The sequence below is a fragment of the Oncorhynchus gorbuscha genome, linkage group LG03 (genome assembly GCF_021184085.1).
Source record: "Oncorhynchus gorbuscha isolate QuinsamMale2020 ecotype Even-year linkage group LG03, OgorEven_v1.0, whole genome shotgun sequence".
In the NCBI taxonomy this organism is placed as follows: Eukaryota; Metazoa; Chordata; class Actinopteri; order Salmoniformes; family Salmonidae; genus Oncorhynchus; species Oncorhynchus gorbuscha.
In genome coordinates this window covers 18,755,626-18,772,632 of record NC_060175.1, presented here as the reverse complement: position 1 = coordinate 18,772,632, position 17,007 = coordinate 18,755,626, and the positions used below count along the sequence as shown (strand labels likewise).

Below are 17,007 nucleotides of genomic sequence, written 5' to 3'. Positions count from 1 at the left end.
ACAGACCAGTATCCCTTCTTTCTTTTCTCTCCAAAACTCTTGAACGTGCCGTCCTTGGCCAGCTCTCCCGCTATCTCTCTCAGAATGACCTTCTTGATCCAAATCAGTCAGGTTTCAAGACTAGTCATTCAACTGAGACTGCTCTTCTCTGTATCACGGAGGCGTTCCGCACTGCTAAAGCTAACTCTCTCTCCTCTGCTCTCATCCTTCTAGACCTATCTGCTGCCTTCGATACTGTGAACCATCAGATCCTCCTCTCCACCCTCTCCGAGTTGGGCATCTCCGGCGCGGCCCACGCTTGGATTGCGTCCTACCTGACAGGTCGCTCCTACCAGGTGGCGTGGCGAGAATCTGTCTCCTCACCACACGCTCTCACCACTGGTGTCCCCCAGGGCTCTGTTCTAGGCCCTCTCCTATTCTCGCTATACACCAAGTCACTTGGCTCTGTCATAACCTCACATGGTCTCTCCTATCATTGCTATGCAGACGACACACAATTAATCTTCTCCTTTCCCCCTTCTGATGACCAGGTGGCGAATCGCATCTCTGCATGTCTGGCAGACATATCAGTGTGGATGACGGATCACCACCTCAAGCTGAACCTCGGCAAGAAGGAGCTGCTCTTCCTCCCGGGGAAGGACTGCCCGTTCCATGATCTCGCCATCACGGTTGACAACTCCATTGTGTCCTCCTCCCAGAGCGCGAAGAACCTTGGCGTGATCCTGGACAACACCCTGTCGTTCTCAACTAACATCAAGGTGGTGGCCCGTTCCTGTAGGTTCATGCTCTACAACATCCACAGAGTACGACCCTGCCTCACACAGGAAGCGGCGCAGGTCCTAATCCAGGCACTTGTCATCTCCCGTCTGGATTACTGCAACTCGCTGTTGGCTGGGCTCCCTGCCTGTGCCATTAAACCCCTACAACTCATCCAGAACGCCGCAGCCCGTCTGGTGTTCAACCTTCCCAAGTTCTCTCACGTCACCCCGCTCCTCCGCTCTCTCCACTGGCTTCCAGTTGAAGCTCGCATCCGCTACAAGACCATGGTGCTTGCCTACGGAGCTGTGAGGGGAACGGCACCTCAGTATCTCCAGGCTCTGATCAGGCCCTACACCCAAACAAGGGCACTGCGTTCATCCACCTCTGGCCTGCTCGCCTCCCTACCACTGAGGAAGTACAGTTCCCGCTCAGCCCAGTCAAAACTGTTTGCTGCTCTGGCCCCCCAATGGTGGAACAAACTCCCTCACGACGCCAGGACAGCGGAGTCAATCACCACCTTCTGGAGACACCTGAAACCCCACCTCTTTAAGGAATACCTAGGATAGGATAAAGTAATCCTTCTACCCCCCCCCCTTAAAAGATTTAGATGCACTATTGTAAAGTGGCTGTTCCACTGGATGTCATAAGGTGAATGCACCAATTTGTAAGTCGCTCTGGATAAGAGCGTCTGCTAAATGACTTAAATGTAAATGTAAATGTAATAACACCTGTCAGCATCACTGCCCCATCATAACACCTGTCAGCATCACTGCCCCATTATAACACCTGTCAGCATCACTGCCCCATCATAACACCTGTCAGTATCACTGCCCCATTATAACACTTGTCAGCATCACAGCCCCCATTATAACACCTGTGAATAATATATCTCCCATCTCATCTCATTACATTAATATTCCCCATATAGCACCAAAACAATGCAAAGCCAATGATACACAGGTCAAGCATGTAAAGCCTTGTTCCATGCATCATGGTGCCAACATTAAAGAGCATTAGGGAAAATTATCCAAATTCAGCTCAGAAATACTGAATGGGATTACCAAAAGAGAGCCTATCATTTTTTGGTATTTCCTGGCACACAGTGATAGTGACATGACATTGCACTTGTCATGTGATTGTGATGATCCTTGAGTACAGACAGGGTACCCCTGGCATGGAATGCGCTAAGCTGGGCAATGACACTCCTTTTATGGGGTGGGAGAATTAGCTTGGAGGAAAGGGCTGGTGGTGAGTGGCATGGCGTTGGCACTGACGGAGCATGGGTGAACCGAAGAGGTGGGCAAGACCTAGGGGACTGGGTGACTGACTGATTGATTGGGGACAGCGTCCAATCTGGTGCAAGCGTAAACCTGTCCCCTTGGTGGTGATTGGCTGGCTGCATAGCACTGACCTGCCCAGTTGGTGCAGAGAGGACACACTGTGCAGAGGAGACCACAGTGCTTCCAGCTCCCCCTGCAGCATGGCGTAATCCAGGGCTCTGCTGCTCCTGACAACCAGGGTGGAGCAGACCACGAGGCAGAACGGCGGTGTGGCATTTGGTTTTTAGCAGGGAGGGGAGCAGGGTTAGAGTCATTTAGCGTGCAGGTTTGATATTCATTTAAGTGTTTTTCACTCCATGTTTTTACTTCTTTAAGAAAACCTTCGTGCTACGTTATTATGGTGTGTATGTTGTCTCTGTCAACAAAAACATTCTTCTATAATGACGTAATTTGATAAAGTGATATTACCAGGCATGTATGCTTATTGCTTCGTGATTTGCTGTCCTCTTGTGGACTGAAATTGTACTGTATTCTTTTTTCCTTTAGACTTCCTCATTTTGTGGTGTCAATCTGAACCAAATAATAGCCAGCCACTCTAAACTCCCCAATGGAATTACATTTGTGCCAAATTAGGTTTCAGATCTTATTGGCACAAATTTACTTCAATACAGCCCTGACCACAGAGAACCCGGAGAACACAACAAATGTCTTTGTTTGTGCAAATCAACAGAGACATTAAAAACAAAACACAGCAGCTTGCTCATTGGTGCTCCCACTCTCTGCCACTATTCATCCAAATGGGGGTTCATTTTGTTTGTCATTATGTGAAAATGAATAGGATACCAAATGCATTGTGTCCCTCTGTGTCTAGCCCAGTCCATGTCTGTCTGCTTCAGAAAGAGATGTCATCTAGAGACAACGTGCTAGAAACCTCAGTCAGTCAGTGTGAGATGATGAGACTATAGCTTAGTTTGTGGTGACTCACTGTCTGTCTGAGCAGAAGCTGAAGGCGGCATCGTGTTTGTGATGTTGCGGAAACGCTACGGTATGAGGAGTCTATCATTTCAGGCCAAGCCGTTACGTTGTGGGAACGTTTAATAACTGAAGGATGAGGAAACCGTAATCGGAGCTCTGGCATGTGTAGGGGGTGGGAGTCTGACAGTGCTTCATCCCACGCTTGAGTGAGCACAGCTTGTCTGACTGTGTGTGTTTGCTATAGTCTCTTTTAGTATGCCTGTTAACTGGAATGCCAAGAGCTGGAAGCCTGACCATCTCCTTTCTCCTCGTCACACCTCCGTTTGAAATGGTGCCATGGGCCGTGTGTGTGTGGTCAGTCTGTGTGTGTATGTGTGTATATGTATGGATTTGAGAGAGAAAGAGAGAGAGGGCATGAGGATTTGTGTGTGTGTTTGCTTGCGTGTTTGAAATGCAAAATAATGATTGTTGTTAGTCTAGGTTCCTTTCCACCTGAAAGTCATACAGTGCATTCGGAAAGTATTCAGGCACCTTGACCTTTTCCATATATGTTTTTAAGGTTACAGCCTTATTCTACAATGGATCACTTTTTAAATTTGATTTTTGAATGACAAAGCAAAAACAGGTTTTTAGAAATGTTTGCAAATGTATAAAAAAAATTAAATGACACATTTACACAAGTATTCAGACCCTTTACTCAGTACTTTTTTCAGGTCTCTCCAGAGATGTTTGATTTGTTTCAAGTCTGCCTGTGTCCTTAGGGTCATCGTCCTGTTGGAAGGTGAACCTTCACCGCAGTATGAGGTCCTGAGGATTTCATCAAGGACCTCTCTGTACTTTGCTCTGTTCATCTCTCCCTCAATCCTCAATCCCAGTCCCTGCTCCTGAAAAACACCCCCACAGCATGATGCTGCCACCACCCTGCTTCACTGTAGGGATGGTGCCAGGTTTCCTCCAGACCTTGGCTTGGCATTCAGGCCAAAGAGTTCAATCTTGGTTTCATCAGACCACAGAATCTTGTTTCTCATGGTCTGAGATTCCTTTAGGTGCCTTTTGGAAAACTCCAAGCGGGCTGTCATGTGCCTTTTGCTGAGGGGCTTCTGTCTGGCCTCATTGGTGGAGTGCTGCAGAAATGGTTGTCCTTCTGGAACGTTCTCCCATCTCCAGAGAGGAACTCTGGAGCTCTGTCATAGTGACCATTCCCAATCTGGCCCTCAAACCATCACGGTCACTTTATAATCCCCAGTTTACATTTGGTTCATTCATCTCCTTCCTCTCCCCTGTAACTATTCCCCAGGTCGTTGCTGCAAATGAGAATGTGTTCTCAGTCAACTTACCTGGTAAAATAACGGATAAATAAATAAATAGATTTGCTTTGTCATTATGGGGCATTGTGTGTAGATTGATGAGGGAAATGTTTTATTTAATCAATTTTAGAATAAGTCTATAACATAACAAAATGTGGAAAAAGTCAAGGGGTCTGAATACTTTCCGAATGCACTGTATGTCATTATGCTTACATGTCCATTGTCCATGCGATGAAACTTTAGCACTGAGCTTACTTGCGTGGCGGTAGCTGGTCGCTCAGAGACTGCTGGGTGGCCCTGAGGTAACTCTGACGGCGGGCGGCCATATTGGGCGAGGGCTTGGGGCTGCCGTCTGAGTCGTCGCTGTCCTCTAGGTCACCCATGGCCTTCACGTAGCTGCCACTCCGCATGCGCCGACATGGGATCTCATTGGCTCCTCCTCCTCCGCCGCTGCGGCCCAGCGTGCTACTCCAGTCCCCCTGCAAGAAGCAGCAACCCAGATATGGTTTTCTTACATGACATTATATCCTTATGCCATTTATATTGACATGATTGTGACAGTATAATATATTTTTTTACATAATGTCATTTGTTTCACAGTATTCACTCTATAATCTACAGTATCTACAGTATGGGCTAAAGAGGATCCAAAATGGATCACTGAGGGACTCACACTCTACTTTTCTTGACCATAGATATGGTTTTATCGATTACACAATAAATAAATACAATTATTTGAGTGCTACGGGGCAGTTACCAACTCCTCCCTGAATATCTTTACCTTGAAACTTGAAAACAAAGTCAAAACAATTCTATAGGTAGACTTGTCCTTCTGTAGCTCAGTTGGTAGAGCATGGCAATTCGATCCCGGGACCACCCATACGTAGAATGTATGCACTGTAAGTCGCTTTGGATAAAAGTGTCTGCTAAATGTCATATATTATTATTATATATTACTTGGAACTGACATGTATATACCAGCATGTTAACGTCACGTTGAATTGTGTCATTTACACTGGTGTGTCATAAATGTCAGCACATAAAGTCAGGCTCATAAAAGAAAACATATGCAGAAATTGCCATATTTTAATTAAATAAACGGAACAAACTGACAGCTGATTGAGACATAGTGGAGGAATAATCAACCTGACACTCAAATGGTCCAACACTTACAGTACTTTCATGTTTTATGTTTTGATCCAAACAGGTCTTTGTCAGACCTGACAAATTGTCTTGACAGTAAATATATTTGTATTTAAGTATGCTTTATTCTTTGTCTCCACATTTGTTTTATGTCCAGCACTTCATCCGATATGATGATAACTGTTTGACAACATACATTGTTTAGATAATTCTCACCTGTCGGCCCACTTGCAGGTAGTGGCAGGCCAGCTCCTGCTGGCACGACTTGGACTTGAGCATGGACCGGTCTAGGGTAGCCGAGTGGCCCTTCTGCAGCACCTGCCTGGGCTGACCCAGGGTCAGCGTCGACCACGAACCTCCCTTTATAAAGTCATTAGTGTTCACCCCCATGCTGATCCCTCCTCCCCCTCCTCCCCCACCTCCCCCACCTCCGGGTCCTGCCAGCATCTGCTGGTACTTCATGACTTCGTTGCTGCTCTTAGATGAACTAATGGTGTTGTAGCCACTGTGGACCACGTAGCGGCTCTGCTGTCCCTGCTGCTGCTGTAGTGCCCCCTGCTGAGCATCGTAGGTAATACCATGGGTGGTGTGCTGGGTGGCATGGGTGGTGGGGCGTCCCAGCGTCATGGCTATGGGGTTGCGGTAGTTGCTGAGGTCGGCGTTGTCCAGGTCGTCCGAGCTCCAGTAGCCCGACATGTTGGAACGCGGCCGCCGCTTACCCGTCCCGCCCCCATCTGACTTGGCTCCACCCCGGTCTTTGCTCTTTGCTCGCCGGTCCCGCTTCCCGCTGTCCTCGGTTCCGGACGAGGTCCCACCGCTACCGCTACCTGTCCCCGAACGCCCGTTGACGCCCTTGAGGTTGTGACCGTCCATGGATTGTGACTTGGCGAAGAGCTTCTGGACGGAGCACATCAGGTTACGGATGCGCCCGGGGCTGTCGTTGCGCTGCTTGGAGGCGACGGAGAGGGCAGCCGATGTGCCCCGGTGGAACTGCAGCGTGCTGAAGCCGTCACGAGGCCCCCCGGGCAGCTGCTTCTCCAACTGGTCCAACAGGTTGGGCTGCAACTGCCGGTTCATCTTGGCCCCGCCGGAGATAGTAGCAGAACCACTGGTGATCATGGCCCCCCGGCTGCTCTGCAGGCCCCCCATTCCATGCATCCCCATCCCCATCGACATGGAGGTGCCCAGGGTTCCTGTACTTATGCCGCCGATGCTGTCCTCCTGTGGCGGGGAGAAGTCGCTGGGGTCATAATGGGAGTTGTAGTGGACATGGGGGAAGGTGCTGCTGTTGGACAGCTGGTTGTTGAGGGGGAGGGAGTAGTCCGGGGGCAGGGATCCCTGGTTGTGGTGGGCTTCCATACTGGGGTTGTAGTGGCGGGGATCCATGGTGCTGTAGTGGTCCATGCTGGTGGGGCTGAGGAGATAGGGGCTCCGAGGCAGGGTGGAGGCCTGGTGTGAGTACAGGGGCTCCGGGGGGCCCTGGGTGGGGTCGCAGGAGTCAGACAGATGGCGGTTGCGTTTGGCTCCTAACCCTTTCATTGTGGTCAAGAGGGGCCCCCTTCTAGAAGACTCCCCAGCCGGGTAGAGACGACAGGCCTGGAGGATAAGTCCTACAAAAAAAAGAGAGATAGCGAGAGTAGGTTCTGCCCAGACAGACCGAAACGCACCGATGCATGCTGTCATGCTGTACACACAAATATGCACACGAGCGCACCCCTGAAGGCACCATTGTACAATATAATATACACACTTTCAAAAACACGCACGCATGCACACACACCATTTTGATCATACAGTACCTATAAATGTGCAGGCAAACAAACACACCCATTTATGCTCAGAAACAGACTAGCCCTCTGAGGGCTGTGAAATATTTAGATCTCAATGAGCCAGCTTCCCACAGCTTTCCATGGTGAACAACAGTGTTGAAACAATGCAGTTCAGGGGGTTTATTTTAATTTTGTCTTGTGGAAACCAACAAATGTTAGCAGTCATGAACAACTACAGCTATGGCATTGTATAGTCAATGTGTGTGTGTGTGTGTGTGTGTGTGTGTGTGTGTGTGTGTGTGTGTGTGTGTGTGTGTGTGTGTGTGTGTGTGTGTGTGTGTGTGTGTGTGTGTGTGTGTGTGTGTGTGTGTGTGTGTGTGTGTGTGTGTGAGTGTGTGTGAGAGTGTGAGAGTGAGACAGAGAGAGAGAGAGAGAGAGAGAGAGAGAGAGAGAGAGAGAGAGAGAGAGAGAGAGAGAGAGAGAGAGAGAGAGAGAGAAATTCAAAAGGAAATTATCTCAAAAGAGGATAATATCCTCCTGTGTGCTACCTATATCCCACCACTAGAATCCCCATACTTTAATGAAGAGAGCTTCTCCATCCTTCAGGGGAGATCAACCATTTCCAGGCTCAGGGACATGTACTAGTCTGTGGGGACCTAAACACCAGAACTGGACAAGAACCGGACACCTTCAGAACACAGGGGGACAAATACCTACCTTGAGGTGTCAGCATTCCCTCCCCCATATGCCCCCCCTCCCCTAGACACAACAACGACAACATAACCAACAAAATGGGTCACAACTCATGCAGCTCTGTCGCATGCTGTGTATGTACATAGTTGATGGTAGGCGTCGAAGGGACACCTATGGTTGGTACACCTATAGTTCATCTCCTGGCAGTAGTAATGTAGACTACTTTATCACTGACCTCAACCCACAGACTCTTAGAGCGTTCACAGTCAGCCCACTGACTCCCCTATCAGATCACAACAAAATCACTTTTTACTTGAACAGAGCAATACTCAATCATGAGGCATCAAAGCCAAAGGAACTGAATAATATTAAGAAATGCTATAGATGGAAGGAAAGTAGTGTGGAAACCAACCAAAAAACAATTAGGCAAATTCAATCCCTTTTAGACAACTTCCTGGACAATACATTTTACTGTGATAGTGAAGTTGCAAACTTGGCAGTAGAATCATAAACAGTATATTTGACCTCTCAGATTCCCTATCAAATCTAAAACTGTTAACAACAATGACAAATAGTTTGATGAAGAATGGAAAACCAAAAACATAGAGATCCAGAAAACCTGAGCCTACATCTTCAATATGGTGAATCACTAAAACAATACAGAAATACACTACGGAAAAAGAAGGAATAGCATGTCAGAAATCAGCTCAATGTAACTGAAGAATCCATAAACTCTAACATTACATTTACATTACATTTAAGTCATTTAGCAGACGCTCTTATCCAGAGCGACTTACAAATTGGTGCATTCATCACTGCAGAAACACATCACATTGATGAGCTCTTGGGAAATGAAGTCCCATGTAGGGACTGACCACAGAACATGGAGGAGAGGCACACAGCAGAAAACCTAAAACGGCATTAACTACCATTGTTGCTGAGTGGGAGGGGGACAGCGGTAAGATGAGGGCTAGGGTAGGGTTTCCACTAGATAGCACAGCCACAAAGTCAAAATTGTCTAATTGTCTGTAAAAAATTATAGAAATAGGCAGAGTTTATGACTTTGTGGCTGTGGTAACTACAGTGACGGCCATCTGGTAGGTAGCCAGGTTACATTTACATTTACATTTAAGTCATTTAGCAGACGCTCTTATCCAGAGCGACTTACAAATTGGTGCATTCACCTTATGACATCCAGTGGAACAACCACTTTACAATAGTGCATCTAAATATTTTAAGGGGGGTGAGAAGGATTACTTTATCCTATCCTAGGTATTCCTTAAAGAGGTGGGGTTTCAGGTGTCTCCGGAAGGTGGTGATTGACTCCGCTGTCCTGGCGTCGTGAGGGAGTTTGTTCCACCATTGGGGAGCCAGAGCAGCGAACAGTTTTGACTGGGCTGAGCGGGTACTGTACTTCCTCAGTGGTAGGGAGGCGAGCAGGCCAGAGGTGGATGAACGCAGTGCCCTTATTTGGGTGTAGGGCCTGATCAGAGCCTGGAGGTACTGAGGTGCCGTTCCCCTCACAGCTCCGTAGGCAAGCACCATGGTCTTGTAGCGGATGCGAGCTTCAACTGGAAGCCAGTGGAGAGAGCGGAGGAGCGGGGTGACGTGAGAGAACTTGGGAAGGTTGAACACTAGACGGGCTGCGGCGTTCTGGATGAGTTGTAGGGGTTTAATGGCACAGGCAGGGAGCCCAGCCAACAGCGAGTTGCAGTATTCCAGACGGGAGATGACAAGTGCCTGGATTAGGACCTGCGCCGCTTCCTGTGTGAGGCAGGGTCGTACTCTGCGGATGTTGTAGAGCATGAACCTACAGGAACGGGCCACCGCCTTGATGTTAGTTGAGAACGACAGGGTGTTGTCCAGGATCACGCCAAGGTTCTTAGCGCTCTGGGAGGAGGACACAATGGAGTTGTCAACCATGATGGCGAGATCATGGAACGGGCAGTTGGGGGATAGGAGGGGATAGGGTCGAGCGGGCAGGTTGTTGGGCGGCCGGCCGTCACAAGACGCGAGATTTCATCTGGAGAGAGAGGGGAGAAAGAGGTCAGAGCACAGGGTAGGGCAGTGTGAGCAGAACCAGCGGTGTTGTTTGACTTAGCAAACGAGGATCGGATGTCGTCGACCTTCTTTTCAAAATGGTTGACGAAGTCATCTGCAGAGAGGGAGGAGGGGGGGGGAGGATTCAGGAGGGAGGAGAAGGTGGCAAAGAGCTTCCTAGGGTTAGAGGCAGATGCTTGGAATTTAGAGTGGTAGAAAGTGGCATTAGCAGCAGAGACAGAGGAGGAAAATGTAGAGAGGAGGGAGTGAAAGGATGCCAGGTCCGCAGGGAGGCGAGTTTTCCTCCATTTCCGCTCGGCCTTCCGGAGCCCTGTTCTGTGAGCTCGCAATGAGTCGTCAAGCCACGGAGCGGGAGGGGAGGACCGAGCCGGCCTGGAAGATAGGGGACATAGAGAGTCAAAGGATGCAGAAAGGGAGGAGAGGAGGGTTGAGGAGGCAGAATCAGGAGATAGGTTGGAGAAGGTTTGAGCAGAGGGAAGAGATGATAGGATGGAAGAGGAGAGAGTAGCGGGGGAGAGAGAGCGAAGGTTGGGACGGCGCGATACCATCCGAATAGGGGCAGTGTGGGAAGTGTTGGATGAGAGCGAGAGGGAAAGGATACAAGGTAGTGGTCGGAGACTTGGAGGGGAGTTGCAATGAGGTTAGTGGAAGAACAGCATCTAGTAAAGATGAGGTCGAGCGTATTGCCTGCCTTGTGAGTAGGGGGGGAAGGTGAGAGGGTGAGGTCAAAAGAGGAGAGGAGTGGAAAGAAGGAGGCAGAGAGGAATGAGTCAAAGGTAGACGTGGGGAGGTTAAAGTCGCCCAGAACTGTGAGAGGTGAGCCGTCCTCAGGAAAGGAGCTTATCAAGGCATCAAGCTCATTGATGAACTCTCCGAGGGGACCTGGAGGGCGATAAATGATAAGGATGTTAAGCTTGAAAGGGCTGGTAACTGTGACAGCATGAAATTCAAAGGAGGCGATAGACAGATGGGTAAGGGGAGAAAGAGAGAATGACAACTTGGGAGAGATAAGGATCCCGATGCCACCACCCCGCTGACCAGAAGCTCTCGGGGTGTGCGAGGACACGTGGGCGGACGAAGAGAGAGCAGTAGGAGTAGCAGTGTTATCTGTGGTGATCCATGTTTCTGTCAGTGCCAAGAAGTCGAGGGACTGGAGGGAGGCATAGGCTGAGATGAACTCTGCCTTGTTGGCTGCAGATCGGCAGTTCCAGAGGCTACCGGAGACCTGGAACTCCACGTGGGTCGTGCGCGCTGGGACCACCAGATTAGTGTGGCAGCGGCCACGCGGTGTGGAGCGTTTGTATGGTCTGTGCAGAGAGGAGAGAACAGGGATAGACAGACACATAGTTGACAGGCTACAGAAGAGGCTACGCTAATGCAAGGAGATTGGAATGACAAGTGGACTACACGTCTCGAATGTTCAGAAAGTTAAGCTTACGTAGCAAGAATCTTATTGACTAAAATGATTAAAAATGATACAGTACTGCTGAAGTAGGCTAGCTGGCAGTGGCTGCGTTGTTGACTTTGTAGGCTAGCTGGCAGTGGCTGCGTTGTTGACACTACACTAATCAAGTCGTTCTGTTGAGTGTAGTAGTTTCTACAGTGCTGCTATTCGGGGGCTAGCTGGCTAGCTAGCAGTGTTGATTACGTTACGTTGCGTTAAAAGAACGACAATAGCTGGCTAGCTAACCTAGAAAATCGCTCTAGACTACACAATTATCTTTGATACACAGAATGCTATGTAGCTAGCTATGTAGCTAGCTACGATCAAACAAATCAAACCGTTGTGCTGTAATGAAATGAAATGAAAAATGTGATACTACCTGTGGAGCGAAGCGGAATGCGACCGGGTCGTTGAGTGCGGAAGTTCTATTCAGTAGACGTTGGCTAGCTGTTGGCTAGCTAGCAGTGTCTCCTACGTTAAGGACGACAAATAGCTGGCTAGCTAACCTCGGTAAATTAAGATAATCACTCTAAGACTACACGCTCTAAACTACACAATTATCTTGGATACGAAGACAGCAAAGACAACTATGTAGCTAGCTAACACTACACTAATCAAGTCGTTCAGTTGAGTGTAATAGTTTCTACAGTGCTGCTATTCGGTAGACGGTGGACGTTTGCTAGCTGGCTAGCTGCTGGGCAGATAGCAGTGTAGACTACGTTAGGACGACGAAATACGAAGTTGCAATAGAAGTGCTGACTGTTTCACTTTGTTGTCCTCTTTCTTTTCCTTTTTCTTCTGTCCTTCTTTTGTCCTTATTTTGTCTTCCTTTCTTCTGTTAACTAGATATTTTTTGTTGTTAATCTTTGTAAGCTAGCTAGCTTCTTCCAGGAGAGTCCCTAGCAACTGCTTAGCAACAAGTAAACAATTCTGCTAGCAATTCAGCTAGCTAAGATAACTGTACAATTTTATGAAAGAATAGTTAATTTTTCAAAAGCCTGTCTTTTTTGGTTTGTTCCTTGTTTTGTCTTCTATTGAGTCTTGCAGTTTTCTCTTGATTTTTTCAATGTACTTCACTCTAAAAAACATTTAAATCTCAATATATACAGGAGCTCATTTTTCAGCAGCTGCTCAATTTAGAACTCTGGAACAGCCTAACCACTTCTGGGAAAATTGGAAAACACTAAACAAACAACAAAACGAAGAATTATCTATCCAAAACAGAGATGTATGGGTAAACCACTTCTCCAATCTTTTTGGCTGTATAACAAACAAACATGGGGCATGGGACATACAACAATCTCAGCTTTGTAGATTTTGCTGCGAAGAGACAGAATCAATAGATAATTTATTATTGTATTTTCCTTATGTAGCTTGTTTCTGGTCACATGTTTAGGAATGTTTAAAAAATCACAACATTCACTTAAAATGAACCTTACAAATAGCAGTGTTGGGCGAGTCAATAAATAATATAATACAATTCGTAGGAAAGGTTTTCCTATTTTTTTCATCACATTCTGTGGATACTATACGATTAGAAAGGTAAAAAAAAATATGTAAATTAAAGAGCTGAGGTCTATGGTGATAGGTGGGATGGGTTGAGAGTGGCTGAGGGGTGGGATTAAAGAGCTGAGGTCTATAGTGATAGGTGGGATGGGCTGAGAGTGGCTGAGGGGTGGGATTAAAGATCTGAGGTCTATAGTGATAGGTGGGATGGGCTGAGAGTGGCTGAGGGGTGGGATTAAAGAGCTGAGGTCTATGGTGATAGGTGGGATGGGCTGAGAGTGGCTGAGGGGTAGGATTAAAGAGCTGAGGTCTATGGTGATAGGTGGGATGGGCTGAGAGTGGCTGAGGGGTGGGATTAAAGAGCTGAGGTCTATGGTGATAGGTGGGATGGGCTGAGAGTGGCTGAGGGGTGGGATTAAAGAGCTGAGGTCTATGGTGATAGGTGGGATGGGCTGAGAGTGGCTGGGGGGTGGGATTAAAGAGCTGAGGTCTATGGTGATAGGTGGGATGGGCTGAGAGTGGCTGAGGGGTAGGATTAAAGAGCTGAGGTCTATGGTGATAGGTGGGATGGGCTGAGAGTGGCTGGGGGGTGGGATTAAAGAGCTGAGGTCTATGGTGATAGGTGGGATGGGCTGAGAGTGGCTGGGGGGTGGGATTAAAGAGCTGAGGTCTATAGTGATAGGTGGGATGGGCTAAGAGTGGCGGGATTAAAGAGCTGAGGTCTATAGTGATAGGTGGGATGGGCTGAGAGTGGCTGAGGGGTGGGATTAAAGAGCTGAGGTCTACAGGGATAGGTGGGATGGGCTGAGAGTGGCTGAGGGGTGGGATTAAAGATCTGAGGTCTATGGTGATAGGTGGGATGGGCTGAGAGTGGCTGAGGGGTGGGATTAAAGAGCTGAGGTCTATAGTGATAGGTGGGATGGGCTGAGAGTGGCTGAGGGGTGGGATTAAAGATCTGAGGTCTATGGTGATAGGTGGGATGGGCTGAGAGTGGCTGAGGGGTGGGATTAAAGAGCTGAGGTCTATAGTGTGTCGTGGAAGATTCAGAATTTGTTGGTAACATATGTAAGATGTTTTATATTCATCAAATGTGTGTATGTTAATTCTCATCAGAATGGTATTTTTGTATAATACTGTGGTGAGGTTGCAGTTATCTGTTCTATGTCAAAACTAAGTTGCATGGGCCACTGAGACGGGAGAGGTCAAAGTGTCATCATGTGTAAACATATCTTTTACCCCCTACCTTTTTCTAGTGGGGGAAAGAAGGGTGGCAGTGTCTGGAATCATTCTATGCTCCCTCTAATGTTGCTTTTATCTTAACCTATAGCCTCACTCTCCTCTCCGTGAGCTTGTCCAGGAGGTTGTATTTTGAGTTGGTTGTATCTAAATGACAAGTTGATATATGCCTGTTGATATGGAGGATATGGAGGATTTGGTTTATGGTTCTGGGGTTTGGGAAAGGAGACAAAGCTGAACGATGAATTATGTCTATGCTGTCTGACTATGTGGTGGTCTTCTGTAGCTCAGTTGGTAGAGCATGGCGCTTGTAACGCCAGGGTAGTGGGTTCGATCCCCGGGACCACCCATGACAAGTAGAATGTATGCACACATGACTGTAAGTTCTGGGGTTTGGGAAAGCGTCTGACAAAATGGCATATATTATTATTATATTATTTTGCTATTAAAGGAACTCAGTTGCATTGTAAGGGGGCTCTCAGAGAATTCACTGGGAGACACTGAATTTATCTGAGAGTCACAGGATTGTGATAGAGCTCAAATAATTAAAGATGGACTTTTATAACTAACTCTGATGTGTGTGTGTGGTTTGCTCCCATGATTTGGTAAATAGAAGAAATTTCCACGACAAGTGATAGGTGGGATGGGCTGAGAGTGGCTGAGGGGTGGGATTAAAGAGCTGAGGTCTATGGTGATAGGTGGGATGGGCTGAGTGTGGCTGAGGGGTGGGATTAAAGAGTTTATGTTTAGTAATGTATTATTGTTATGTGACTGCTTTATATAACAGTACCACATACGTAAAATATACATGTAAAATGTATGAATATGTAGCAAAAAAAGCTGTAAAAAAATACATAAAAAAGGACCAACAGCATAAATAAACAGTGCCTTCAGAAAGGATTCAGACCCCATGACTTTTTCCACATTTTGTTACATTACAGCCTTATTCTAAAATTGATTTAAAAAAGCTCAGATGCATCCTGTTTCCATTGAATATCCTTGAGATGTTTCTACAACATGTTTGGAGTCCACCTGTGGTAAATTCAATTGATTGGACATGATTTGTAAAGGCACATATCTGTCTATATAATGTTCTACAGTGCATGTCAGAGCAAAAACAGACAGGGTTGTGTTTAGGTACAGATCTGGGGAAGGGCAAGAAAAAAATATGCAGCATTGAAGGTCCCAAAGAACACAGTGGCATCCATCATTCTTAAATAGAAGAAGTTTAGAGCCACCAAGACTCTTCCCAGAGCTGGTCACCCTGCCAAACTGAGCAATCGGGGGAGAAGGGCCTTGGTCGGGGAGGTGACCAAGAACCCAATGGTCACTCTGACAGAGCTCTAGAGAGTAAACTCCCTAAATACAGGTGTGCCAAACTTGTAGCGTCATACCCAAGAAGGCTGTAACCGCTGCCAAAGGTGCTGAGTAAACCTTCTGAATACTTATGTAAATGTTATATTTCAGTTTATTTGTATATTTTATTTGCAAAAATTTCTAAAAACCTGTTTTTGCTTTGTCATTATGGGGTATTGTTTGTAGATTGATGAGGGGAAAAAAACAATTGAATACATTTTTGAACAAGACTCTAACATAACGAAATGTGAATAAAGTCAAGCGTTCTGAATACTTTCCAAAGGCACTGTACATGATCAAATACAAATCATAGAGACTATTTAAACTATTCAAGACTACCAGAACCCACTGTATTCTCCAAAAACTTTCAATAAACTACAGGACAAAATACAAACCCTCCAACTCAAAAAGTCCTGTGGTGTTGATGGTATCCTAAATTAAATGATAAAATATACAGACCACAAATTCCAATGGGCTATAAACTCTTTAACATCATCCTCAGCTCTGGCATCTTCCCCAATATTTGGAACTAAGGACTGATGACCCCAACACAAAAGTGGACACAATTTTGACCCCAATAACTACTGTCATGTCTTTACTATCATTAACTGAAGACTTCTAGTTTTATCAAAGATTCTCTGTAATTAGTTATTAGACTGAGTAATCATGTAACCGTAATTACTAGGAAGTCGGGGCACCAAGGAAAAATATTCAGATTACAAAGTTATAATTTCCTAAAATAACTTTGCAGATATTTCATCTGATCAATTTGTCTTCGAATTAATTATTTATTTACTTTACCTCACGTTAGTCTCATTCCAAACGTCGTAAATTGCACAAACCCAGTCTTCACTATGAGTCATCCATACATCAATTGTTTTAAATCATTTATTACATTTATTACTAACTAAGTAATTCACAGAAATGCATAAACAAACAAACAAACAAGGTAAATGTGGTTACATGAAATGATAGGAAAATGTGCCCTAGTTAAACGGCTAAACCGGCATGGGGGCTTGTTAGACAAAAGGGGAAGTGGGGGTCGACTAAGAAGTCACTACAGAGTGATAATTATAACAATTGAAATGCTAATCCTTTACAAATGAACGCTCACTCATTCGGGAACAATTGCAATCAATATATATATATTTACGCTCAGGGTGTTGTCTTGATCGTTGGTGAAAAGTTAATGTCTTTTGTAGAATTGTCCGTCTCTCTCTCGATTGTGGTTAGAGGGGATTGTTCAGAGTGAAATTTGTTATAGAATGGCTGTTTCGGGGTTGTCGTCGTTCAATGATACCGAATTCCTAGCTGCAGACTAGTAATTCATATCAAAGACTTGTTCTTATTCTGTCTGTATCGATAGTCTAAGAGTTTAACCACATGGTATGGTTAAAAGATTCAGCAATAGTCTACAACCTTTCTCCTCCAATTGGAGAAAAACATGGTCTGCAGCCTTTAGTCATCTCGTAATTGAG

The 17,007-nt window shown here is 46.3% G+C and overlaps 1 protein-coding gene across 2 annotated transcripts in view; it reads right to left on the bottom strand.

The window, feature by feature from the left end:
- LOC124027273 (disks large-associated protein 4-like) overlaps positions 1–17,007 on the bottom strand; it is a 223,263-nt gene that overhangs the window by 50,178 nt on the left and 156,078 nt on the right. For both annotated transcript variants that reach the window (XM_046339736.1, XM_046339742.1), the window contains 2 exons: positions 5,681–7,074; positions 4,577–4,800 (listed from right to left, as the gene is read on the bottom strand). In XM_046339736.1, the coding sequence (XP_046195692.1) occupies positions 4,577–4,800; positions 5,681–7,003 (1,547 nt within the window). In that variant the 5' untranslated portion in view covers positions 7,004–7,074. The remainder of the gene's footprint in view (positions 1–4,576; positions 4,801–5,680; positions 7,075–17,007) is intronic.